This window comes from Amblyraja radiata, chromosome 6 (genome assembly GCF_010909765.2).
Source record: "Amblyraja radiata isolate CabotCenter1 chromosome 6, sAmbRad1.1.pri, whole genome shotgun sequence".
NCBI classification, from domain to species: domain Eukaryota; kingdom Metazoa; phylum Chordata; class Chondrichthyes; order Rajiformes; family Rajidae; genus Amblyraja; species Amblyraja radiata.
The window spans coordinates 43,544,362-43,570,890 of NC_045961.1; the positions used below are offsets into that span (position 1 = coordinate 43,544,362).

Here is a 26,529-nt window from a genome sequence, read left to right on the forward strand (position 1 = left end):
TACAAGGGCCCCCCCCCCCCCCCCCCCCCCTCTTACATAGAAAATAGGTGCAGGAGTAGGCCATTCAGCCCTTCGAGCCTGCACCGCCATTCAATATGATCATGGCTGATCATCCACTCAGTATCCTGTACCTGCCTTCTCTCCATACCCCTGATCCCTTTAGCCACAAGGGCCACATCTAACTCCCTCTTAAATATAGCCAATGAACTGGCCTCAACTACCTTCTGTGGCAGTGAATTCCAGAGATCACCACTCTCTGTGTGAAAAATGTTTTTCTCATCTCGGTCCTAAAGATTTCCCCCTTATCCTTAAATTGTTACCCCTTGTTCTGGACTTCCCCAACATCGGAACAATCTTCCTGCATCTAGCCTGTCCAACCCCTTAAGAATTTTGGTAAGTTTCTATAAGATCCCCCCTCAATCTTCTAAATTCTAGCGAGTACAAGCGAGTCTATCCAGTCATTCTTCTATATGAAAGTCCTGACATCCCAGGAATCAGTCTGGTGAACCTTCTCTGTACTCCCTATATGGCAAGAATGTCTTTCCTCAAATTAGGAGACCAAAACTGTATGCGGATTACTCCAGGTGTGGTCTCACCAAGACCCTGTACAACTTCAGTAGAACCTCCCTGCTCCTATACTCAAATCCTTTGCTATGAATGCTAACATACCATTCACTTTCTTACCCCCTTTATCTCACTTGTAGCACCTGTACTCTGAAGTTCTAAGCTGCCAGTCCAGTCCCTTCTTAACCAGCTCTCCGTAATGGCTGCAACATCCCAGTTGCATGTATTTATCCATGCTCTGAGTGAATCCACCTTACCTGTCAAGCCTCTTACATTACAATAAATCCAATTCAATCGAACCGTCCTTCCTTGCTCCCTGCCATGTTCCTGCCCACTCCTGTCCACTGAACTTACTTTCACCACCTTCCCTACTAGACTTCCAGCCTCTCACTTGCCTCATTCCTGCATTGGATCCCGCCCCCACGGCCAACAATGGGGGGCCTGGCCTGAGTAGCGCTAGCAAAGCTACCAGCCAGGTATTAGTTTCCCTGCCCTGCTCAGGTGCAACCCGTCCTCTTGTACAAGTCACTCTACCTCAGAAGATATCCCAATGGTCCAAAAACCTGAAACCTTGCCCCTCAGGCAAATATTCACCTGTCCTATCTTCCTACCCTCACTAGCACATAGCACCGGGTGTAATCGCAGATCACTAACCCACTGGAAATCGTTGTCTTTAACTTTTTTGCCAAACTCCTTACATTCATTTCGCAGGACGTTATCCCTTTTTCCTACCCATGTCATTTGTGCCAACATCCAATGACTTCCGGCTGCTCACCCCTCCCCTCCAGCTTGTTATGCAGCTGTTCCTGGACCCTGGCAGCATACCACTGGAGGCAGCACATCATCCTGGAGTCTCGATGTTGCCACAGAATCTACACTATCACTATGGCTCTGTCTGACATTACACTTCTGCAATGTGCCTCAGACTGTTACTGCCTGCTCACCCATGACAGTATCCAAAGGGTTCTACCCGTTTTTAAGGGGAATGGCCACAGGGTTCACTTGCACCTCTCTGCTTATTCCCTTTCCTTGTGGTCACCCGTCTACTCTCTTCCTGTTCTTGAGGCATGACTACCTCACTGTAAGTTCTCATTCTCCTGGATGATCCAGAGGTCGTCAAGCTGCAGCTCCACTTCCCCAACGTGACCTGTAAGGAGATGCACCTGGACACAATTCCCACCGGTGTAGTCATCAGGGACACCAGCAGTTTCCCCGACTTCCCACAGGAGGAATATTTAACCATTCTACCTGCCATTCACAACTGCACTAAAACCAACACAAAAAAAAGCACAACAGTCACAAACAAGAAACAGCAGACCGTTCCTTTACATCCTATCACCCTCTGCTCCGCTCCCTCCCAAAAGCTTACTCTCCACACTCCCGACACAGCTGCTCCCACTAGAGGGCTCTGCTCCACCTCGTCCTCTGTTTATTAGCTGCTCAATTAGCCAATTTGTTGGTTGCTCACACAACCGGCTGTCTTTTGTAAGCCCCCGCTGCCGCACCGACAGGCTCCTGTTTGTTATCAGGCCTATTTAGTAGTGCAACAAACCAAAGTGCTGGACAAACTCAGCATCATGTTCAACCTGCATCCGTGGAGGGAAACTGACAAACGCGTTTTGGATCGGGACCAGACAGGGGTCAAGATTCGGGTAGCTGCAGTCTCTTGTGTCTTCTGTTCAGTAGTGCACGGGGGTAAATAAAATCTGCAGCAACGGATCCACAAACAAAGTGCCTGTAACCCTGCCACCCACAAACTACATCATGCAAATTTACCAACAACATTCAATTTCTAGGCAGTAGATTTTATTTTCACCTTGTACTTCCTTCTTGTCCTCTTGGTTGTCAAGCTGAGCTTCAACATTTTTCACAGAATAGCCACGGCAGCAAGCTTCAACACAAAAATGGTGTAACTTGATTTTTATTTCAATTTAATTCCATTTAAAACACATTTATGTCCTGTGTTATGTACCATACTCACCCTGTGCAGAAGACTTGGTCTTCAAAATGTAGAAAATAACAATTAAAACGATGGCAATGGCCATTAAGAATATGGTGGACATGGCGATTATTAATGCATTTCCCAGGTGTTCTTGGCCCACCTGATGTACTGAGGAAAGAGAAATGCAGAGAAATAACTAAATAATTGCCTTCATCAAAGTTTGAATCTCAGTACTTTCCTGGTATACGTGTTTGAAAATTGCCATTTCCGTTACAATTGGAACACAAATATAACTAACCAGATCATTTTATCATTAATTTAAAACTCATCACTCAAATCTACAATTTTTAGTGAGCATTGAAAGCCCCATAAAAATTGTTGAACTGCAGTTTTAGCATTTGAAGTATCCTTTCTAGATTAAGGAGGATTTTTCTTGTTCTTATAATGTAATGTAATCAGACGCTGGCTTCACAAAGATGTTAGGAAGATGGCCATCCTGAAAATGATGGGCAATCTCTACACCAATCTCTGTCAGGTTGGTTCTGGTCTCCATTACACCCCTTCACATTTCACACAGACACTTTAACACTAGGTAATGCATCATACATAGCTATCGGTCTTTTACACACCACCCCAGAGAAGTCCTTAAATGAATGATTCCGGAGTAAAATACATATCAGAGGGATGTCTGTACTACCCTATCCTTGCCTTAGCCTGACAAACTGCACATAGGGAAGGAAGTAAAGAAAGATTGTTCATGCTTTCACTATCTGCACTTTATCTAATAAAGTGTGCTAAGAGAAGGAATGAACGTGAAAAACACCACACATCACTTCAGTGATTTGTGTACTGACATTAGTTCACAGTATTTGTGAATACAATATTAGTTCACAGTATATTGGGTGGCGCAGTGGTAAAGTTGCTGCTGTACCGCGCTAGAGACCCGGTTTCGATTCAGACTATGGGTGCTGTCTGTCTGGAGTTTATACATTCTCCCTGCGACCGCGTGGGTTTTCTCCGGGTGCTCCGGTTTTTTTCCCCACATTTCAAAGATGTACAGGTTTGTAGGTTAATTGGCTTCGGTAAGAATTGTAAATTGTCCCTATTGCGTAGGGTAGTGGGGTGATCACTGGTCGGTGCGGACTCAGTAGGCCATCTCTAAACTACACTCAAGTATTTCTAATTACGTATGACACTGCAACACCCGTTCCCCCGGGGGAGGGGTGTAACTCCCGTCTCCAGATTAGATGCTGCCGCAGACATTGATCTGACAACATTTCCTGCAAGAGAAAGTGTGAGTGTCAAATAAAGTTTGTGGGTGCTGTGGGTATCATGGTTAAATAACTGATTGTGCGCAGGCTGGGAGGTGAGCCTGTGAGGTATGCAGCTGCAATAGGCGTGCAAGGGAACATTATTGTTGCCATGTGGGTGGTGGCAGTGTGGTGCATTCAACAATGCCTGTAAGCAAGGGAGGCAGTAGTGAGGTAGGACATTTTATGCTGCACTCACAAACCTTGACCATGTATGTGGGATCATTGAGCTTTGTGCAACACTGCATCCAAGTCAGTTCATGACTCTGAACACACTACAGTCATTTCCTTCCACTGCCTTTGAAATGTGCACCTAAAGGACTTCTGGCTCTCTGGGGATTGCACCCCTCCTCCTCGCCACTCCAGTGAGACCCCCAGTGCAACATCAGTTTCTATCTTCTCCTTCACTTGCATGACCATACTCACCCTGCCTTTTAAACACTCACCATCACCTCTACACTCACTCTCACCAGTCCCTGAAGCTAAAATGTACTTGAATTTAAGTAAAGCAATCTGAAATTACTCCTGAAATTGGGCTCCTCTGCTAATCAACTAATTGATTTAACCGTACAGTTACCAGTCTGGATAATACAATCACATTAATGATGGGGTAGCCAGTTTGCATTCTTCTAAAAATAGATTGAACTGGTGAAGATGAATTGCATATTCCAATTCCTGTGCCTGTTTATCTGTGCTGCCCAATTTATTCAGAGTAATCTTTATAGCCATGAGCTGTAAAACACAGGGTTTCAATGGCTTAAAACATGGTATATTGCTATTCTTGTTTTTTTTTAGAAATACATGGTGAAAACTAGCCCTTCGAGTACATGCCGACCAGCGATCACCCCGTACACAAGCACGACACACTAGAGACATTTTTTTACCAAAGCCAATTAACCTACAAACCTGAACATCTTTGGAGTGTGGGAAGAGACCGAAGCACCTGGTGAAAACCTACGCAGTTGCAGGGAGAACATACAAACTCTGTGTAGACACCATCCGTAGTCAGGATCGAACCGGGTCTCTGGTGTTGTAAGGTAGAACAACTCTAACACTGCGTCACTGTGCTGTCGTCATTTCCTCTCCTTTTAAATAACTCGGATGTTGGAAGAAAGTCTGTGCTTAGCAAATTTGAGATGATAGTATAATAATTTTAATGTCAATCAATCAACCAGATAAACTACAAACTAAATGTAATTACCAGTAAGTGTTACATTCTGTGCAAACAATAAATGACCATGAAAGGACTAAAATGAACATTGGCAACTAGGGATTGTTGCCAAACAATATACTGAAACATTATAATACAATGTCATACCTTTGTGCGTTTCATGTAAAATGGGAGAGTTTGCATTGATGCCTGTGGTACTGCCTGAACTGCTTGAAGACAGAGTGATTCCCATGCCTGTAAAACAACCAGAGCTCATCAACTACTTAATCAGTGTAGATGGGACATTGGTTAGTGTGGGCAAGTTGGACTGAAGGGCCTGCTTCCACACTGTATCACTCTCCATGCAGCGTACATCCTTGCAATTAAAATTGTTACATTAAATAAATGTGGGAATATTATACATATGAACTTTAAAGTTAGATATTTATGGTCAACAATTATATATTTTTTAATTGGTAGATTCCAGGATGTTTCTGAATCGCTGAATAAAAATCAAACTTATCACAACAGCAAAATATCAATGTTGATACAATGAAAATTAATGGTAGGCTAGTTGCGTTTTTCAGAATCGAAAGTTTGGATATCCCTTAAATTCACGTTCATATGTTTTAGGGCCAGAATTGGGCCATTCGGCCCATCAAATCTACTCTGCCATTCAATCATGGCTGATCTACCTTTCCCACTCAAACCCATTCTGCTGCCTTCGCCCCATAACCCCTGACACCCATACTAATCAAGAATCTGTCAATCTCCGCCTTAAAAATATAAATTGACGGCTTCCATAACTGTCTGTGACAAATAATTCCATAGATTCACCCCTCTCTGACGAAATAAATTCCTTCTCATCTTCTTTCTGAAATTATGTCCTTTCTCTCCGGTCCTAGACTCTCCCACTAGTGGAAACATCCTCACCATATCCACTCTTTCCAGGCCTTTCACTATCATTATTGTGGGATCAGATGATAGACACATAAATGCTGGAGTATCTCAGCGGGACAGGCAGCATCTCTGGAGAGAAGGAATGGGTGATGTTTCGGGTCGTGACCCCCCTTCAGACTGAAAGACACGTGAAAGGGAAACAAAAGATATAGAGAGATCGTGGGATCAGGTGACTTGCATCCACTCTAGTTTTATGAGTTCTGAGATGACTAATGAGGCCAATGCAGGAACAGCAGACTAATCCACAAAGAGGCCAGGGAGTACAAATGGAGTGTTTGGGAGGCAATCTGCTGCTTCTGCCAGTTGGGCAGGGCTTCTGTTAGCTAATGAATGGTTTTCAAGGCTCATTAGCATCCTGGAAGTCCCTTCTCTACTTTGAACAGTCATGAGCCAGGACGTCCAAGTGGGTTGTTTCCGCATGTACTTACATTTTCCCCTCTGTCCCTGTAATCCCTGTAAATATACCCTTCACCATCAGGAAATCCTATGATTCACAGTCATCTGCACATTGAGTGAATGGTCTGGTTTAGTACAGAAAGCTCTCATGAGCATTACAGTGCAGCCACTTGAGTTGGCACTGTCGTGCAGCCAAGGCTGCTGGCAAATCCCAGTGCCCCCGAGCTGCCACATGCTCCTCACTGAAAATGAAGTCGATTAACTAATTTCTTTGCAAGCAGAGTTCCTGGATGACCTCTCTGATGCAGTGGTGAGTCGTGCCAGAGATTTGCTGAAGTCTCCTGACATGACCCTGAAGGGAGGAAGCTGAGAGGAAGTTCGATCCTGACTATGGGCGCTGTCTGTACGGAGTTCGTATATTCTCCCTGTGGCCATGTGGATTTTCCCCGGGTGCTCTGGTTTCCTCCAACACTTCAAAGACACACAGGTTTGTAGGATAGTGCAAGAGCATGGGGAATCGCTGGTCAGCATGCACTGGGTGGGCCGAAGGACCGGTTTCTGCACTGTATTTCTAAACTACACTAAAAAAACAAACAAAAACTGAAAAACTAAACTAAAACTAAAGCTACAGTATGTGTACATTGTTTATGAGAAAGATCCAGGTACAGTAGAACATGGCAAATCTGAAATCTCTTAGCCGTTCATTGAGATGAAGTTTGTTCCTAGTCATTTGTTGTTGTTGGCATCCAATATTTGGACCAGACAAAAGGGTGGTAAGCTAAGTTCCTGACACGTTAAAGTCCTTCAGGTGAAGGTAGCCCATGGGTGATAGGCAATGGTTTACTTGTTATAGTCCTTCTGGTTGAACATATTCCACAGGTCTAGGAAACAAAGTGCTGTAGTAACTCAGCGGGACAGGCAGTATCTCTAGACAACATGGATAGGTGCCATTTCAGATAGTGACCCTTCTTCAGACTCCGCAGTTCCTTGTTTCTATATTCCATAGATCTGCTAGGTCAGGAATTATAGATTTTTCACTGAAGGTGAAGGAGGTGCAGTGATATATTTATTCAGAATGGTACAGAGCTTGGATTTCCAAGTGCTTGCTGTTCCTAACTTTTCAGCCATTTGAGGTTTTGTTAAATAATCCATGCAATTGTGTTTTGGGTACAATATAGTAGAGTAAATAACTTTAATTAGTGGTTTAGTTTAGTTTAGAGATACAGTGCGGAAGCAGGTTCTTTGGCCCAGCGAGTCCGCGTCGACCAGCGGTCCCTGCACACTAACGCAATCCTACACACACTCGGGACAATTTACAATTTACAGAAGCCAATTAACCTACAAACCTGTACGTCTTTGGATTGTAGGAGGAAACCGGAGCCCCCGGAGAAAACCGACACAGATCACGGGGAGAACGTATATACTCCGTACAGACAGCACCCGTAGTCAGGATCGAACCCGAGTCTTTGGCGCAGGAAGGCAGCAACCCTACCACTGTGCCGCCCTAATATCGATATGATATTTACATGACTCACATTCCTTGGTGTTTGGAGGTGCTATTACACAGGAATGGCAAACCTTCGTATAGGTGTTTCTTGATCGGTTATCCAGTATGTAGTAGCTGTAAAGAAAATACATAATGTGCATTTATATTGTTGGTAGATAACAGTAATTGGAAAGATGAAAAACTGGGCAAATTATAGATTACACTAAGACGGAGAAAAATGTTGTGCTATTGCAAACCTATCACCAATAAACACAATACTGATCACAGCTTTTACACTTGCACTCAGTCCGCCAAAGCCTACTGGATCTCCTGGTTGCCAAACATTTTAACTCCCCTTCCCATACCTACCTTTCTGTCCTGGGCCTCCTCCATTGCCAGAGTGAGACCAGACTGGACAAACAGCACCTCATATTTTGCTTGGGTAGCTTACAACCTAATAGGTAGACACAATCCTGGAGTAACTCAGCGGGGCAGGCAACATTTCTGGAGAGAAGGAATGGGTGACTTTTCGGGTCAGACTGAAGAAGGGTCTCGACTCGAAACGTCACCCATTCCTACTCTCCAGAGATGCTGCCTGTCCGGCTTAGTTACTCCAGCATTTTGTGTCTACCTTCGATTTAAACCAGCATCTGCAGTTCATTCCTACACATTACAACCCAACAGCATGTACATTAAATTCTCCAATTTTAAATAACCTCTAACATCCCTTTCCCCATTCCATTCCACTTTCACTGCCCCACCCCACTCCCCTGCCCCATATGGACACAAACCCATTTCTCCCACCCGCACATTTCTTCCTCTGTCTTCAGTTTGCAACTCTTCAACCCTTCTATCTCAGCTTTAATCTCTGCCCTTCGTCCAACCATCTACCTATCAAAACTCCCCCTTGCCTGTCCACCTATGACCGACCACGCGTTGTCCTCCCTCTCCTCTCTTCCACCTTTCTTCACCCCTCCCTCTACCCCCACAATCAATTATAATAAGGATCCCGACCCGAGTCGTCAACTGCCCATGCACTCCAGAAATGTTGCCTGACTCACTCCAACACATTGTGTCCTTATACTGATCAAGCATTTGGAATTCAACAGGCTCCACTGTTCAAATGCTAATTTTCCATGTAACGATCAAAACAATAACTGGTAATAATGTTTTTGTCTACCTATTGGTAATAATAAGTCTGATCCTATTTATACATTATCGTGTGGAGCAGAAAACTGACGCCATGAGCTGTGGTCTGGCATTTGCCCCAATGCCACCAACCACAAAGAACTCCTGGTTCTGTTGCTTTGTTGGCTTACCATTATGGATGTTATGTGGCACAATGCCCAACATTAGGCAAGGCCACATCATTGGAAAATGGGATGACACTTAATACTAAGTTGACACTTGGTGAGACAGAGGTTGACATCATCTACTGCAGGATCTGTAGAGGTTCTCTAACATCATCCAGAGCATCTGGTGTTTGTGGTCTACTGTATGTGTGTTTCTTTGTTCTACTTTGTGTGTGTCATTCTTTGTGGATATGCTTCAGTATTCATATGGAATCCATTCCAAATCATCCAAATTTGTGAAAAAAAGTATGAAATCTGTTTTAGTTTAGAATTGAGAGACACAGCATGGAAACAGGTCAGTTCAGTTTAGTCCTTCAGCGCACTGAGTCCACTCTGGTCATCGATCACTCACTCACATTAGTTTTATGTTATCCCACTTTCTCGTCCACAATGGGAGCAACTTTACTGAGACCAATTAACCTAAAAACCTATAAGTCTTTGGGATGTAGGAGGAAATTCACGGGGTCACAGGGAGAACATACAAACACCTCAAACAGCACCAGAGGTCAAGATCAAACCTGCATCTCTGGCGCTGTGAGACAACAGCTCAAGCACACTGCCCTTATTCTGCTTGTTGTTCCTTTACAATTAAATTCAACTAAAATAAACAATCAGTTTTGGAAGAAATTAGACGTTCTTTGGATCATACTTTCCTGAATAATGCATTATTACTGCAACAATGTCCCATTGGATTCAACCAAGATTTCTAGCATAGCAAGAAACAGAGGCAGAATCGTGAGTGTTTTGGATTTAGATGTTTTTATCTGATCCAATGTGTAGCACTTTAGTTTTGCGGTTCTAATGACTGATTATCTACACATGGAGACAATATCCAAGATTAACATTTCCAAAAGAAGGCAGTCATAAATCAGCAGGGATGTTACAAGGCTGATATTTTTTTCCAACATAGACTATTTTATCAGTGCCTTATCAGACTTACTCAAGTCAAACATGCTCACTAACAATCAAATGTGATTGTCAGGAGATTCAAGGCCAGGTCTATTTAGTGCAATATATTTTTCTGTCAATTCTCCAAAGCAGCAGGACCAACATGCACAACTGATATGAGAATCTGTGGTTGGTGGCATTGGGACCAATGCCAGACATAGCTCATGGTGTCAGTTTTCTGCTCCACACAGCAATTGATGGGCAGCCTCCTGTTCATGATTACAGTCCTAATCATCATCGCGCAATAGCCAAAACAAAACTCAGAAAAATGGACATTCATGGAAATGAGCTACCGGAGGTTGTAACCTATTACACAGGGGTATTGCAGACAATATATCAGATAAAAGAGGTATATATATTTACTTATAGAATACAAGTCAAGAGTGTTTAATTGTCATATTACCAAAATCAGAACAATGAAATTCTTATTTGAAGCAGCATAACAGGTCTGTCAATACAGTACTCATAGACAACACAAACAAAAATAAGGTTCAATAAATAAAAACAAATAAAACTTTATCTGCATTTCTTTAACACTACATTCTGCACTCTGCTTCCTTTCTCTTTTTGCACTGCTTGTTGTATTCATTAAACTAAACTATTGACGTATGGCTCGCTTGCACTCATGCAAGGTATGATCTGCTTGGATAACTCACAGAACTAAAGGGCCTGTCCCACTTAGGCAACTTTTTAGGTGCGTGCAGGAGACTCTGCGCTAGCCTCATGATCGCCACATGGTCGCCACATGTTCGCTGGTGGTCTCTGGTGAGTCTCCTTCATGGTCGAGAGGAGTTCCCACATTCTCGGAACTAGTCGCGGCCTCAGTATGGTCGCAGCAAATGTTTCAACATGTTGAAACATTTTCTGCGACCAAAAATTGGTCGCCATGGAGAAAATCGATACTTTTGTAGTCGTAGGTGCAGTGGTAGAGGGGTCGCCATGTAGTTATAGGTATTCGAGGTAGCCGTAGGTAGTTTTAGTTAATCACCTCTGCAGACCGGGCATTTTCATTGGCTTATTGGGGAAAAAAACGCAAGCACGAGTTTTCAGAACCAAGGAAAACCGACCGGTAATGTTAAATGCCCGCTAAACTTCACAGCTGTGTATCTCTGGCTTTTTAAAAGTTGTCCGGCTTCTTAAAAGTGTCTGCACTCCTTGTCCCCCCTTCTCCCCACCTCGCTCTTTTAAAGGACTCATCGTACACTGCGCTAGCCTTCTTTAACCTTCCTGTTCATCGTGGTGCGTGAGTATCACCTTGGCTTTGCACCGTGTGAATTTCAGACAGTGCTCCCCCGCTTTCCCTGCCCCCGCCTTTGTGGTGTGTGTGTGTGTGTGGTGTGTGTGTGTGTGTGTGTGTGTGTGTGTGTGTGTGTGTGTGTGTGTGTGTGTTGGTGTGTGCGTTGGTGTGTGCGTTGGTGTGTGTGTGTGTGTGTGTGTGTGTGTGTTGGTGTGTGCATTGGTGTGTGTGTGTGTGTGTGTGTGTGTGTGTGTGTGTTGGTGTGTGCATTGGTGTGTGTGTGTGTGTGTGTTGGTGTGTGTGTTGGTGTGTGTGTGTGTGTTGGTGTGTGTGTGTGTGTGTGTGTTGGTGTGTGTGTGTGTGTTGGTGTGTGTGCGTGTGTTGGAGTGTGTGTGTGTGTGTGTGTGTGTTGGAGTGTGTGTGTGTGTGTGTGTTGGAGTGTGTGTGTGTGTGTGTTGGTGTGTGTGTGTGTGGTGTGTGTGTGTGTGTGTGTGTGTGTTGGTGTGTGTGTGTGTGTTGGTGTGTGTGTGTGTGTTGGTGTGTGTGTGTGTTGGTGTGTGTGTGTGTTGGAGTGTGTGTGTGTTGGAGTGTGTGTGTGTGTGTGTGTGTGTGTGTGTGTGTGTGTGTGTGTGTGTGTGTGTGTGTGTGTGTGTGTGTGTGTGTGTGTGTGTGTGTGTGTGTGTTGGAGTGTGTGTGTGTGTGTGTTGGTGTGTGTGTTGGTGTGTGTTGGAGTGTGTGTGAGTGTGTGTGTTGGTGTGTGTGTGTGTGTGTGTTGGAGTGTGTGTGTGGTGTGCGTGTGCGTGTGTGTTGGTGTGAGTGTTGGGGTTTGTGTGTGTGTGTGTGTGTGTGAGTGTGTGTGTGTGTGTGTGTGTGTGTGTGTGTGTGTGTGTGTGTGTGTTGGAGTGTGTGTGTGTGTGTGTGTGTGTGTGTGTGTTGGTGTACGTGTTGGTGCGCGTGTGTGTGTGTGTGTGTGTGCGCGTGTGTGTGTGTGTGCGCGTGTGTGTGTGTGTGTGTGCACGCTCTGACGGTCGCCGTTCCAGTTTGCGGTTTTTCAGGTGAGTGCCGCGAGCTTGAAGGTCAGTCCGCTGAGAAGTCACCTAAGTGGGACAGGCCCTTAAATTTTACACAGTATCTTAGTACAATAATAAACCCACACCAAGGGCAACCTTTGATCAACCACACTTACCCTGGGATACAGGGCCCACATTCTGCATCAGTCTCTGCAGTGCCAGGTGTCAAGACAGTAGCTCGATAAAAGCCCTCGCAATCTTTGTGCCTTCTGCACATCTGATATACACCTTTTGAGAATTTGCCATTCTGGCAAGTTTGGCAGCCATACGATTCATCCTTCACTCCATATCCACAATTCTAAATCACAATTAAAAAAAGTTAAGGGTCTAATGATTTCAGGAATTTAAGAATCTAAATAATTTGTATTTAAAAATCTGAAACATGTACATTTTGCATTGCACTGGTTATCAGATTTACCAGTAAAATACAGACAGCATTCGTGTATCCGTAGCTCCATGTATCTGTAGAATAGATGGTTAGGGAACTAAATCAGATATTAATTCCCATATAACAGAGTTGCTAATGGAGATATGTATACGGATGCTGTTTAATGTCATCCTGTGTATTTTTTATTGGAATCAATGTAGGCATGTTCTTTATCAATTTACAAATACTTCTGATATTCTGTTTCAATATTGTCTTAGATGATTTATGTTGTAGCACAACTAAGTTTTAAGTAACCTTGGCCTGTCTAGCTCTTATTCTGAATGTACATACGTATAAAATCAGGAATTAATGTTACAAATCTGAAGAATAAATCAAGGCCATACTGATATTCAGCCTTGAAAGGGGCTGAGATCATTTATGAAGGCAATGTGTCAATTCAGTAGAAATACCTATTAATGGGTTGAGGTACAGGTGTACAAGGGAAAGAATTAAAACTATTGCTTAGTTCATACATTTTTGGATCATATTAATTTCCCAAATCATATGGTTTAATGTAGTTTCCAATTAGTTGTCTAAAAACATAATTTGACAGATCATTATAATCAATATTAATAAGTATGTTTGTCTCTTCTATGCCATGTAATACTATGACAATATTTTGCAGGCAAGATAACTACAGTGCTATTGGACACACAAGAAACTGCAGATGCCGAAATCTTAAGCAAAACACAAAATGTTGGAGGAACTCTGTCGAGGGAATGCACAGACGGGACCCTTCTTCAGTCAGAACGGAGAAGGGGGCAGAAAATGGAAGAAAGGTAGGGGCAGGACAAAGCCTGGCAAGTGTCTGAAAAAGGATCTCGACCAGAAATGTCACCTATTCCTTCTCTCCAGAGATGCTGCCTGTCCTGCTGAATTACTCTGGCATTGTGTGTCTATCTTCGGTGTAAACCAGCATCTGCAGTTCATTCCTGAACCTGGCAAGTGATAGGTGGATACGGGTGAGAGTTTTTTTGATTGACTGGAGTAAGTGCTCTTGGTGATATAGGAGTCTGTTTTGCTGTGTATGGAACATCAAGTGCAGGCAAGGGTAGATGCAAATATTTAAAAGTAGTTCAATGTGTCAATGGATTTATGAAGGAACATGTCACTGTCTACTCCTCATCCTCATGCACTGAATCTCAGAAGTTGCTGTATTTGCTTTGTGGACTTGAACAGCAACTTGTTGAGGGCAGATTATTACAAGCACAATATTTGATGCTATAAAACCGTACAACATGGAAACAGGCCCTTCGTGTAAGGGGCGGCACAGTGGCGCAGCAGTAGAGTTGCTGCCTTACAGCGCCAGAGACCCAGGTTTGATCCCGATTATGGGTGCTGTCTGTAGGGAGTTTGCACGTTCGTCCCGTGACCTGCGTAGGTATTTTCCGCGAGATCTTCGGTTTCCTCCCACACTCCAAAGACGTACAGGTTTGTAGGTTAATTGGCTTGGTAAATGTAAAAAATTGTCCCTAGTGTGGGTAGGATAGTGTTAATGTGCAAGGATCGTTGGTCGGCACAGACCCGGTCGGCCGAAGGGCCTGTTTCTGTGCTGTATCTCTAAAAAAAACTTTCCCACACTGACCAAGATGCCCCAGTTATGCTAGTCCAACCTGTTTGTTTGGCCCATATCCCACTAAATCTTTTCTATCTATGTACCCATCCAAATATGTTTTCAATGTTATGGTACCTTCCTCAACCATCTCCTCTTGTAGCTCGTTCCATTTACCCACCATCCAACATTTGAAAACGTTGCCTCTTAAGTTCCTATTAAATCTTTTCCATCTCACCTCAAACTTCTGTCCTCTGGTTCGTGACTCCCCTACTCTGGGTAAAAGAGCCTATTGATTTACCTTATCTATTCATCTCATGATCTTATAGCAGAGACTGCATTTCGTTGGCTCTGTACTGTACACTGCACAATGACAATAAAGTTTGAATCTGAATCTGAATCTGAATCTGAATACACCCTTACAAGATTACTCCTTAGTCTCCTGCGAACCAGTGAAAAACATCCTAGCCTGCCCAACCTCTCCCTACCGAGGTTCAAAGCTCTGTTAATGACTGTTAATTAACTTTTCCGGATCCAAAAGATAGTTGTTATAAGCATGGAATCTCATTTCCTTGGGCTGTAAATTGTGTAGGAGATTCAATAAGGTGCACCTTTATCATGAATATTTTCTTCTTAATTTTCTTCATTTCTAGGCCGTGGGCCGAACATCGAAAATGTGTCTAGAATTTAATTTTCGTGACCCATGTCTGGTATCTACTTGAAATTTGGCAGAGATTTGGATAAAATATCACTGAGAAGGAATTCATAACTTGTCAGTGCAAAAAGCTGCACACTAATTAATTAAGCTAATTAGAAAAAAGTAACAGCACCCTCTTGTGCTCAATAATAGGTAGCTATATATTACTCTATGGGGAGCTTTGGTAGTGCCGAGACTCGAATGGGAACATTGAATACTATTTCGCCAATTACACGGGACGGGTAACTCTTCACTGCAGGAATTTCAGTCTTTTAATCCGTGATCTACGGGGAGAGGACTCTGGTGAATATGAGGTGACTTTTGGAACAGGTTCAGGAGGTGAAACTCAGGCAAGACTCTGACTGGAGGTGTACGGTGAGTGAGACTGCCGCAGAGGTCCCGAGTTTCACCGGCTCCTGAATCCGCCTAATTAATAGGGGAGGGCAGATCCTGTGCGTTCTCCAGTTTACTGAACCCCACTGACTGCCAGTTACTTTCCTCTGGTAGACACACTTGCTGGAGTAACTCAGGTGACGTTTCGGCTCCAGATCCTTCTTCAGTTTGAGAGGGGAGAGAGAAACTAAAGATATCTGTGTCTCTCAGTCTGAAGAAGGGACTCGACCCCAAACGTCACCTATTCCTTTTCTCCAGAGATACTGCCTGTCCTGCTGAGCTACTCCAGCATCATGCGTCTACCAGTGGAAAGTAACTTTGTTTTAGGTACTTTCCACGAACCAGTGTCCAGAATCGCTGGACTTGATCTGGATGAGTAAGTACACTGTTCATCAAGTCTTCATGACCTCAATCACCGCCTGACCTCGGGCTGTCTCCCAACCCATCTCGGAGAATGAAGCACGACCCGTGGTACATTTTGGGGTCATGGTGAGGCGTATCCCCACTCTGTACAGCAAGATCATTCCTCACCGCATTGCCGGGAACCTGTTGATTAAAATCGATCCAACCACCGCGCTCGCTGTAACTTAAATGAACAGGCAGACATTTCTCATCCCTACGGTAATCGATGAGATGTGTTGTATTCCTCTCTCCCGGGTTTATATCAATTCAAACTTGGACACACTAAACAGCAAAAGTAGACTGTATATAATCATTTATTTTCCTAATCTTTTGGTTTAGATTTCATAGGTGGGTATGTCATGAATGGCTAGTTTACAAACAGAAACATTGCATTTTTATTTGTTTATATCAGTACAGGCGATGTACGAAAGAAAACCCTACAATCTCACAATAATAATCATGTCTTGGACCGGTCTCTTTATTGGAGAACATTGTTACTTTAGTACAGTTGGGTATTCAAAGTATTCTTATCCAGAGTCTTCCTCAAAGTTGAACTCTTTCAAACGTATGCATGCACTGTAATCTGCAGGTCACTCTCTTGCAAAAACTAGATGACAACTAGATGAAAGTGCACAATAATCATCAATCACACTGTCATGGTTTATTATGGTGTAGATAATCATGTGAGGTTATTTGTATTATTGTTTTGACAGTTAAAACCACTTGCACTAACCTTCCTCTCCGCCATGATCCCAGTGTGCTCTCTACCTAGCTAGCCTGAAACAAAGCGTGTGATTGGTCAATTGGCATCCGACTCAATGTCAAACGTGCTTTGATTGGACAATTACTACTCGGAAAATTTGAGGTTTTTCCAAATTTTAAAAATGTGCAGGTTTTTTTCTTGACGGGTTTCAGGCATGATTTATATAATATTTTTACACAATATGTGATAAATACAGGTAGATATGGGATGTGGGTCCCGAAATGAAACGAAAAGAAAAAGCACGGTCTATTCTTTTCTTCTTATCTAATGATTATGTTAAAAGTACTTAGACTTTTGTCAAATTTAAGACTTCTTGCCTCTTGCAGTAACTTAAAAGGTAAAAAGTACAAAACAATGTTAAGTGGGGAAAGAGTCAGAAATTCTCAATTAATACTGGCACCATGTGCTGAGTAAAGGCTACTGTTCAATATTATGCCATGAATTATAAAATCACAGGGGCTGTTGTGTTAAGTTTAGAATTCTATGTAGTCCAGGAGATCATCATTTGAAAGTGTAATTCTGACCCTGAATTTTATTCAGAGGTGCCAGAGTGGAAACTGCAAAATGTAGAGAGTCATGTTTCTTTTTGCATACTTAGTCCAATTTAGCTAAGATGCTAAGCTTGTGAGACATCAAAATTATATTGGCTTGATGACAGTACAAATCAGATAACCTAAGGATGGGAATACAAGGAGAAAAATAAATCAGGTGATGTACCAACATAATAGACTCTACTTTGTATGGCTTGGTTAATCTTGCAATTTCCAAGTCAAATGTTTATGGCCCAGTTTAGAATGGAAGTCTGTCAATAAGATTTAAGAATGTGGTCATAAAGACATTTTTTTGAAATGCAACTTACCGAGATAGGTTCTTCACCCGACCCACACTGGGGACAGGCGTGGCAAGCACCAAGAGTCTGATTAAAATAATCATTTTCTCCACACTGGGAGGAGTAATCAGCAGCAATGGAAGGGGTGAAGAATACCTAATATTCAAGGATTTGATTCAAGAATTAATAGAGTGCTAAATGTTCCAGAAACAAAATTTTAAACATTTATAAGCATTTATTTCCATAAAAAGATAGGCTTTAGGAAATTCCCCTTCACAAGCATTAACTAATTCCAGCAGCAGATTTAAACTAGCGATACAGATAATGACGAGCATATCATGTGCCTTTATCACTATCTACTTGTGTGGCCATTTTCAGCGAGCTATGAACCTGGACCCCAAGATCCCTCTGCACATCAATGCTATTGAGGTCTTGCCATCCACTATACACCTTCTCCTTTTATTCAACCTCCCAAAATACAACACCTTACGCTTGCATGTTGTAGTTTCTCTTCTAATATCGGGTGCATAACGTCTTGAGCGCCACCCATTTGTGATATAATTAGAGTTTTGTTTTAAAGGGGGTTGCATAACAAATTATATAACGATAGAAACTATGCTACTTAATAATTGCATGTTACAAGTTTATTATGACCATGAGACATGTCATTACTCATTGCAACATTAGTTTTATCTTGAAATTATGGTGCCTTTATCTGAGGAAAACATTCTCATGAAATATCAGATCAAATAACATCTTACAGATCTGCAAACTCTGCAAATATCTTCCTTTTATGAAGACGATTTGCCAAATTCAGTTATATTTCATGGGTGGTCTACTATATAGGGAAACCACAGTCACCCTTTCTCAATTACTGCCATCAAAATAAAGTTATGGAATTGCAATAATTATTTATTCTTATCTGTACCATATGTTTCAATTTTGGGATTTTTTTTTGGTTGGTGTTTATTAAAAAATATTGTTTTGTTATAACACATTGGTAAAATATGAAACAGTTTCAGCTCAATAAAGTGTGGAAAATTGCCAAATGACAGTGGGAGTGCTTGCAGAGATCCAGATGGATTCTCATTTGATACCTCTTGATGCTGATCTGCGAGTTACTGTAGGCACAGATAACATGGATGGGTAGAGCAGAAATGGAAAGGATTTTGAGCTTTTCCAAACTTGTTATCCCAGCATTTAATTTTGTCACCATGAAGTTCGTCATATCTTTTATACACATTCATAATTTTTGTCTACAGGACAGCAATGACCACACTGCAAAGGTAACTGGCTGAAAATGTATATAAATAGACATTTTCCTTTCCTTGCTGTTTTAAAATCTATTATTGCAGTGCTGTGCATGGATATTATAGGAGCCACAATTCTTACTGAAATCGTGTTAGATGCAACATTAATGCGTACTTTGTTTCATGTACAAAATTCTTAAGGGGTTGGACAGGCTAGATGCAGGAAGATTGTTCCCGATGTTGGGGAAGTCAGGAACAAGGGGTCACAGTTTAAGGCTAAGGGGAAGTCGTTTAGGACCGAGATGAGATTAACATTTTTCACACAGAGAGTGGCGAATCTGTGGAATTCTCTGCCACAGAAGGTAGTTGAGGCCAGTTCATTGGCTATATTTAAGAGGAAGTTAGATGTGGCCATTGTGGCTAAAGGGATCAGGGGGTATGAAGAGAAGGCAGGTACAGGATACTGAGTTGGATGATCAGCCATGATCATATTGAATGGCGGTGCAGGCTCGAAGGGCTGAATGGCCTACTCCTGCACCTATTTTCTATGTTTCTATGTTTCTATTTCATGAACACTGCACCTCTTAATAATGATGATGGCAAATGTATGCTTCACAGATGTAATCCTTAGACAACATGTTTAGACAATAAGATTACAACAAAAGTACTTTTGTTATTCTCTTCCTAAACATTTCCATTGTCAATTAGAATCATAGAACTGTACACCACGGAAGCAGGCTCTTTGTCCCACCTTGTCCATGCTGCCTGGTAATATTACTGAGAGGAGGTTCTTTTGCTGTACTTTTTTGTGGGAGATACTTTATCCTAACGTCATTGGCAGGGAAAAGATATTGACTATCAGGTCTCCTGTTTTTCAAGATTTCAGCTAGGTTCCAGATTGTGTGCAAATATGGAAAAAAGGAGCAAGAATAGGCCATTAAACCTGCTCCACGATTATGGCAGATCATCCACTTCAGTACCCTGAAACTACCTTTTCATATCTCTTGATCCTTCTAGCATTGAGATATGTCTATCACCATCTTGATTATACTTATGTGCTGTTATACTGGGGTAGAGATTACCACAGGTTCGTCAGCCTCTGGGTGAAGACATTTCTCTGACATCTGGCCTAAACAGCAAATCTCATACACTGATGCCACAATTTCAAGTTCTCGACACTGTGACCAACAGGAAATATCCTTCCTTGAACAAGCAAAGTGATCAGACTATGTGCCAAATAATTGGTGGCACGGTGGCGCAGTAGTAGAGTTGTTGCCTTACAGCGCCAGAGTCCCGTGTTCGATCCTGACTATGGAGGCTTATCTGTACAGAGTCTCTACTTTCTCCCCATGACCTGCGGGGGGTTTCTCTGGTATCCTCGCACGCTCCAAAGACATACAGGTTTGTAGGTTAATTGGCTTGGTATAATTGTAAATTGTCCTTAGTGAGTGCAAGATAGTGTTAGTGTGTGGGGATCGTTGGTCAGCTCGGACTCGGTGGGCCGAAGGGTCTGTTTCTGATTTGTATCTCTAAAACTGGGATCTAGAACTCCCCACCTTACTATTCCTCAATGTCAGGACTGCAAAACCGTCATTTCATATATACCAGTTAAACGCCAATCCCACCCAAACAAATTGTAACTTCCACACTTACCAACACAAGATGAAACACCTTCCCTTGCTGCAACATCTTTCTATTCATTCATAAGAATATATAAATAAAGAAGCCTCTTCAATCTCCTTGTACCTGAAAATATAAATATATTCTTTTGTTATTTATATAATTGAACAAATTCAACTGACAATTGTATGGATAAGGCAAAGGTTGGCTTGAAAACTTTGTTAAAATTGTTAAGGGCTTGGACACGCTAGAGGCATGAAACATGTTCCTGATGTTGGGGGGAGTCCAGAACCAGGGGCCACAGTTTAAGAATAAGGAGTAAGCCATTTAAAACGGAGACGAGGAAACACTTTTTCTCACAGAGAGTGGTGAGTCTGTGGAATTCTCTGCCTCAGGTTCTCTGGATGCTTTCAAGAGAGAGCTAGATAGGGCTCTTAAAAGTAGCGGAGTCTGGGGATATGGGGAGAAGGCAGGAACGGGGTACAGATTGGGGATGATCAGCCATGATCACATTGAATGGCAGTGCTGGCTCGAAGGGCCAAATGGCCTACTCCTGCACCTATTGTCTATCGTCTAAAACTAGGTTGTAGTTTTTCTACCTACCATGAATTTTAAAGATTACTTTTTTCTAAATCTTGAACATAAGATTGCAAGGAGATCAGTTCATGACGTGGATAGATCTACATCTCCGAATATAGATTTGAAAAATTCTCTTTTAAGGGGCCTTCTCTTCTATTTCTACTTTCCACCTTTTATTTTTTATTTTATTTTTTTATTTTTATTTTTTATATCCACACTTCACATTTTTCTACTCTCTACCATCTATTTTTCCACTCTTTCCCCTTTCTATTGTTTTCTTTTTCTTGTCTTGCTTATTTCCTTCTCATAACATAAAACTAGAGGTTGTACATGGAATGGATTACGGTATGACATAGTTGGCACCTAAAATTAGGTGCCACTGTATTGTTTTGTATTGTATTAACTTCTAATAAAATAAACAAAACAAAAAATAAAAAGAATTGCAAGGAGATACATTTATAAAATCAGTCTCTCTTGGGGTAAAGTGATGATTTCTACCCACTACGTTCAGTTGGGCAACATTTAAAGATTCAAATGATGGTGCGAGTGCTTGTTTTCCACTTTTTGTTGTCAGAGTAGATTGGCTACAATGAATTCCAATTGACCTCATTTTATAAAACTTAATGCCATTGACAAAAGGCCATGTTCGAAAATGTTACTGAATATTCTTCATGACAACCAGCAGTCATGAAGTCTAATTCTTCATGACAACTAAGCAGTCTAATAAGCATTCCGTCAACACCTGGCTGGTCTCCGCGACCAGATCATGGCACGTAGCGGCCTCATCCGATGCCTGGCAGGAACATGTTGGGGAGCCAGCCCATCAACTCTTCGCACCTCTGCCTTAGCTCTTGTGTTTGCTCCATCTGAGTACTGTACACCCGTATGGAGTAGAAGCAGACATACTAGCCCGATAGACACGAGCCTGAACAGCATCTTGCGAACCATCACTGGGTGCCTTCAAACTACTCCAGTCGAGCAGCTCCCTATACTTGCAAGCATTCCGCCTGCAGGGATCCGAAGGCAAGCAGCAACTCTGGCACTATCTCGTATTGCCATGGACCCAGATCACCTCCTCCGTCAGGCTATCAACAGAGAGCAGAGGCCACCCCGACTGAAGTCCCGTCACCCCTTTGCTCCACATGGAAAACAACTCCTAGCATCCATCCAGCCAACTGAGAAAAGCACACTGGATAGCCACCAAGTGATCTCTGGAGCAGAAGGCAATCTCATATCCATTACACAGCTACATCTCTTCACCAGATAAAAGCTGTCCAGGGTCTGACCTCCCCAGAGGAGCATGGGTGAAGCTCAGCAGACTTTGTATTGGAGTTGGGTGTTTCAATGCCAGCATGTGGAGATGGGGGCTCCGCCAGTGCCCAGACTGTGAATGCGGAGCAGTACAACAGACAGACAACCATGTCATCTCTGAGTGCCCGTTCTACACCCACCAAATGGAGCTCAGGGCCTGGCAGACATTGACGCAGAGACAACAATCCTGGCTGCTTAACACCCGGCTTGAGATCTAACTATTCCTTTGGTTTATTTATGTTTCATTCGCAAGAATAAGCAGCATAAAAAAAAATATTTAGTGGTACTTCCAGCCAACTTTTTAGGGACAGCCATTTGCATCCATTGTTGACCTGGTTTGCCTGTAGTCGGCTATGCTCATGTTGGTTGTATTTAGTGCAGCCCAATGCTACACGGCACTGGAGGTCCAGTCTCCCAATCTATAAATCTGTTGAGAATGCAGTTTAATGATGAGTGAATGGACTTGTAACTTATTCTGGGGCACAGAAATGATGCCTGAGTTTCCATTTATGATGACAGGTCCATGTGTACATTCCACACTGCCCAACATAATCATAAAAGACAAAAAAGAACCATTCAGCGCCTACATCTGAAACAACTATCAGGCAATTAGATTCACAGAGAGAGACACACAAAATGTTAGAGTAACCCAGCGGGTTAGGAGGATCTCTGGAGAAAAAGGATGGGTGACGTTTCGGGTCTGAAGAAGGGTCACAGATCCTTTTTCTCTGGAGATGCCTCCAGACCCGCTGAGCTACTCCAGCACTTTGTGTCTATCTCTGTTCATCCAATTGCCTGACAGCTGTTTCAGGTGTAGGTGCTGAATGCGTATTTTTTCCACTTTTTCTGATTATGCAGGGCAGTATGGACTCTGGTTCTGCCATCATAATGGAAACTCAGCAATCATTTCTGTGCCCCAGAATAAATCACAAGTGCATTCACTCACCATTAAACTGCATTCTCAACAGTAGTCGTCAGCAGTTCAGAACATCTTTTCTGTAAGCAACAAATGCTGGTTACAAAGAATTTAAAACTTTTTCCATGTTGTTATTATGCACAAGAAGATAGAAAGAGGACCTGCCGACAAGAAGTCTATTTTAACTGAATCAATTCCACTTGATTAATGCTGCCACAACTCCCCAATAATAACCAGACAGCAGACACTGCCTAACATACCAGTATTACCAACTTACTGGCACTGTCTCAATCATGCAACTTTTTAAATAGTACATGAAATTTGGCAGGAAACAGGATTATAAAAATATAAAGAGATAATTACAATTAGTTTTAACTGTACAGAGATTTATTCAATACGATTATCCAGATTTATTTGCAGCCAAGTTCATAATCCTTGTTGGCGGTAGTGTAAATATGTCAAAGTATGATTTGTTGCTAAGTATCATTTACCATTGATGACTGCATTCTCCACCATCTATATATGTTAGAATATCTGTGTTTGCAGTGTACAAAAGAATAAACATTTATTGCAAAACTAACCCACTAATATTACCTAGTTCTTTAAGAACTCACATTTTAAAATCATGCTATGTTTCTGCATCCTATATTTACACAGTTTTGCAGAAGAACCCAGTGTTCACTCAGAGGTATTTTTGCGAATGTAAGATATTTCAAAACGGTTGAGAAATGAAGAAGGATGCCAACCCGAAATGTCCGGAAATTACGCCAGCAGTTTGTGTCTATCACCAGAAACAACAATTGTTTTTCTTGGTTGAACTTTTCCCGAACATTTCAAAGCAACTGTAGATTGGCTATTGCATGTTAGCCAATTAGAATGCTTAGTAATTATAACTCTGCCTAATTATAACATTCATAGTGTAAGAACTTGCCCACAGCCTGGCAGTAGCTGTAGCAGTGTGAACGTGTAATGACCTGCTTAGTAGATTATGACCTGAACAATAAAGATGCTTGTCTTTCAACCTGTGGAGCAGCTGGGCTTGTACACTCTGGAGTTTAGAAGGATGAGAGGATATCTCATTGAAACATAAGATTGTTAAGGGTTTGGACACGCTAGAGGCAGGAAACATGTTCCCGATGTTGGGGGAGTCCAGAACCAGGGGCCACAGTTTAAGAATAAGGGGTAAGCCATTTAGAACGGAGACGAGGAAACACTTTTTCTCACAGAGAGTGGTGAGTCTGTGGAATTCTCTGCCTCAGAGGGCGGTGGAGGCGGGTTCTCTGGATGCTTTCAAGAGAGAGCTAGATAGGGCTCTTAAAAATAGCGGAGTCAGGGGATATGGGGAGAAGGCAGGAACGGGGTACTGATTGGAGAAGATCAGCCATGATCACATTGAATGGCGGTGCTGGCTCGAAGCGCCGAATGGCCTACTCCTGCACCTATTGTCTACTGTCTATGTGAGTTTGAGCTCTTTACAGCAACTATTACATTGCACTTTAATTAAGAGATTACATAATATTCAGAGCTAAACGCTTCAAAAACATAATAATAATGATCACATTTTCAAATGGTTTTATTAGGTTTAATTATATAATTCTTATATATATATATATATATATATATATATATATATTTTTTTAAAATAAAAGTGGGAAAAAAATGATTCTTGCAACATGCTGTAGTCTTTAGCTGACTGCTGTGCCGGCAAAAATACTTCAAATGATCCCTGACAGAGAATGGTTCCATTAAACTGTAATGAACGTGAATGATGGGCTTTAATCCGTCCCAGCCCACTGGCCTGTGAGGGTGGGCTCTTTGTTGAACTTGTTAAAAGTCTTTGTTCCTCGCAGCCCGTTGGATCAAGCTTCCTGTGCTGCAGGTAAGCAATTCATCAGCCACCACAACTTCCTGATGTGTAGATAATTGAAATCGTCTTATTAAACCAGCTGCACAAGACAAACCCCAGCTGCCAGCTAACCATTCTGGCAAGTAGCCCATCACAACAGAACAGTGACTATTAGGAATATCACACTGCCAAGAATGCAAAACATGAAAGCCCTACAATGGTGGATGCAATGAGTCTAACTTGGGAGGCAGACAGATGCTGTGGGGCATGAAAAATAGTGGAAATCAAAATGGTGAGCAATAGAGGCAGGCATACAAACTGGGTAAACAAAACACAGAGAGCTGTAGATTTGAATCCCAAAAATCTACTGAATTGGCTCCTGAAATGAATTTTCACTTCTTTGTCGTGAGAAATAGTGCAGTCTTTATTCAACATTCAAAACAAGGTTGATGGTCTTTTTGTTGATTAACCCCAGCAATGCAGACAGTCTCAATTGAATCATCTGAGGTACCCGCTTGCTTGCTTGCTGTGGTAAGCCGAAGGCTGAGGGGAGGCCTGGCAGAAGTATATAGAATAGGTATAGGTAAGATAGAATCTCTTTCTCCCCCCCCACCGTTACTTTTTTGACAGATTCTTGATTACCAAGAGTGTCAGGGGTTATGGGGAGAAGGCAGGAGAATTGGGTTGAGAGGGAAAGATAGATCAGCCAATGGTGGAGTAGACCTGATGGGCCAAATGGCATAATTCTGCTCCTAGAACTTATGAACATTTGAAATCAAAGGCTAAAGAGCACAGCAGAGAGGTGCAGTGATTTTTTTCCTTTGCACACAGTAGGTACCTGATATAAGTAGCAAGGGGTGGTGGTGGAGGCAGATGCGAAAGTGGATTTTAGATAGGCATATGGATATGCACTATGTGTGGGCAGCAGAGATTAGTTTATCTTGGCATCATGTTCGGTACATACATTGTAGGCCGAAGGGCCTTTTTCTGTGTTGTACTGTTCTATATTATACGTTCTTTAACCCAGTGACATAAATATGGTCTGGGTTTGCCATTTTATTGTGGGAGGCATAAATCGGCTACTGATTCACCATCACCTTGTATATTATTCTATAGTATCTCCCTAAATTTTATTTATTCAGAAAAGTATTTACTCATTAGCACTGCAAAATAGTCTTAACTCCAATATTTAAAAAGAAACAAACATCATATTCTTCTTCGAAGATACGCCATCGCTCTCCTATATTGCTGCCGAAAACAAGTGAGTCTGGTTTTTGAAAAGCTTCGGCCATATCCGAGACCGTGAAAGCTCGTATAAATAACAGCCGAAGTCGATCCTTTGCATTTGTTTTATTCATAAAATCTGCTCACGGCCATTTCAAACTGGACTGTTTATTTAGAGGCAGTCTATTTGCACATGGTACCTGTTTCAAAAGTCAAACCCTTTTTCCTAGCTATGAAATCTTATTCGCCAATCTCAACACAGTCACAGAAATCAGAGGCAGGACCTCAAGAGCTTACTTCCCAGT

The 26,529-nt window shown here is 42.3% G+C and overlaps 1 protein-coding gene across 1 annotated transcript in view; it reads right to left on the reverse strand.

The window, feature by feature from the left end:
* The window catches only part of edar (ectodysplasin A receptor), an 86,430-nt gene that overhangs the window by 23,823 nt on the left and 36,078 nt on the right, over positions 1-26,529 (reverse strand). The window contains exons 3-9 of the mRNA XM_033022645.1: positions 20,382-20,474; positions 17,509-17,634; positions 12,532-12,713; positions 7,858-7,943; positions 5,135-5,221; positions 2,546-2,674; positions 2,348-2,455 (exon numbers count right to left, since the gene is read on the reverse strand). Coding sequence (XP_032878536.1) covers positions 2,348-2,455; positions 2,546-2,674; positions 5,135-5,221; positions 7,858-7,943; positions 12,532-12,713; positions 17,509-17,634; positions 20,382-20,429 — 766 coding nt within the window. The 5' untranslated portion in view covers positions 20,430-20,474. The remainder of the gene's footprint in view (positions 1-2,347; positions 2,456-2,545; positions 2,675-5,134; positions 5,222-7,857; positions 7,944-12,531; positions 12,714-17,508; positions 17,635-20,381; positions 20,475-26,529) is intronic.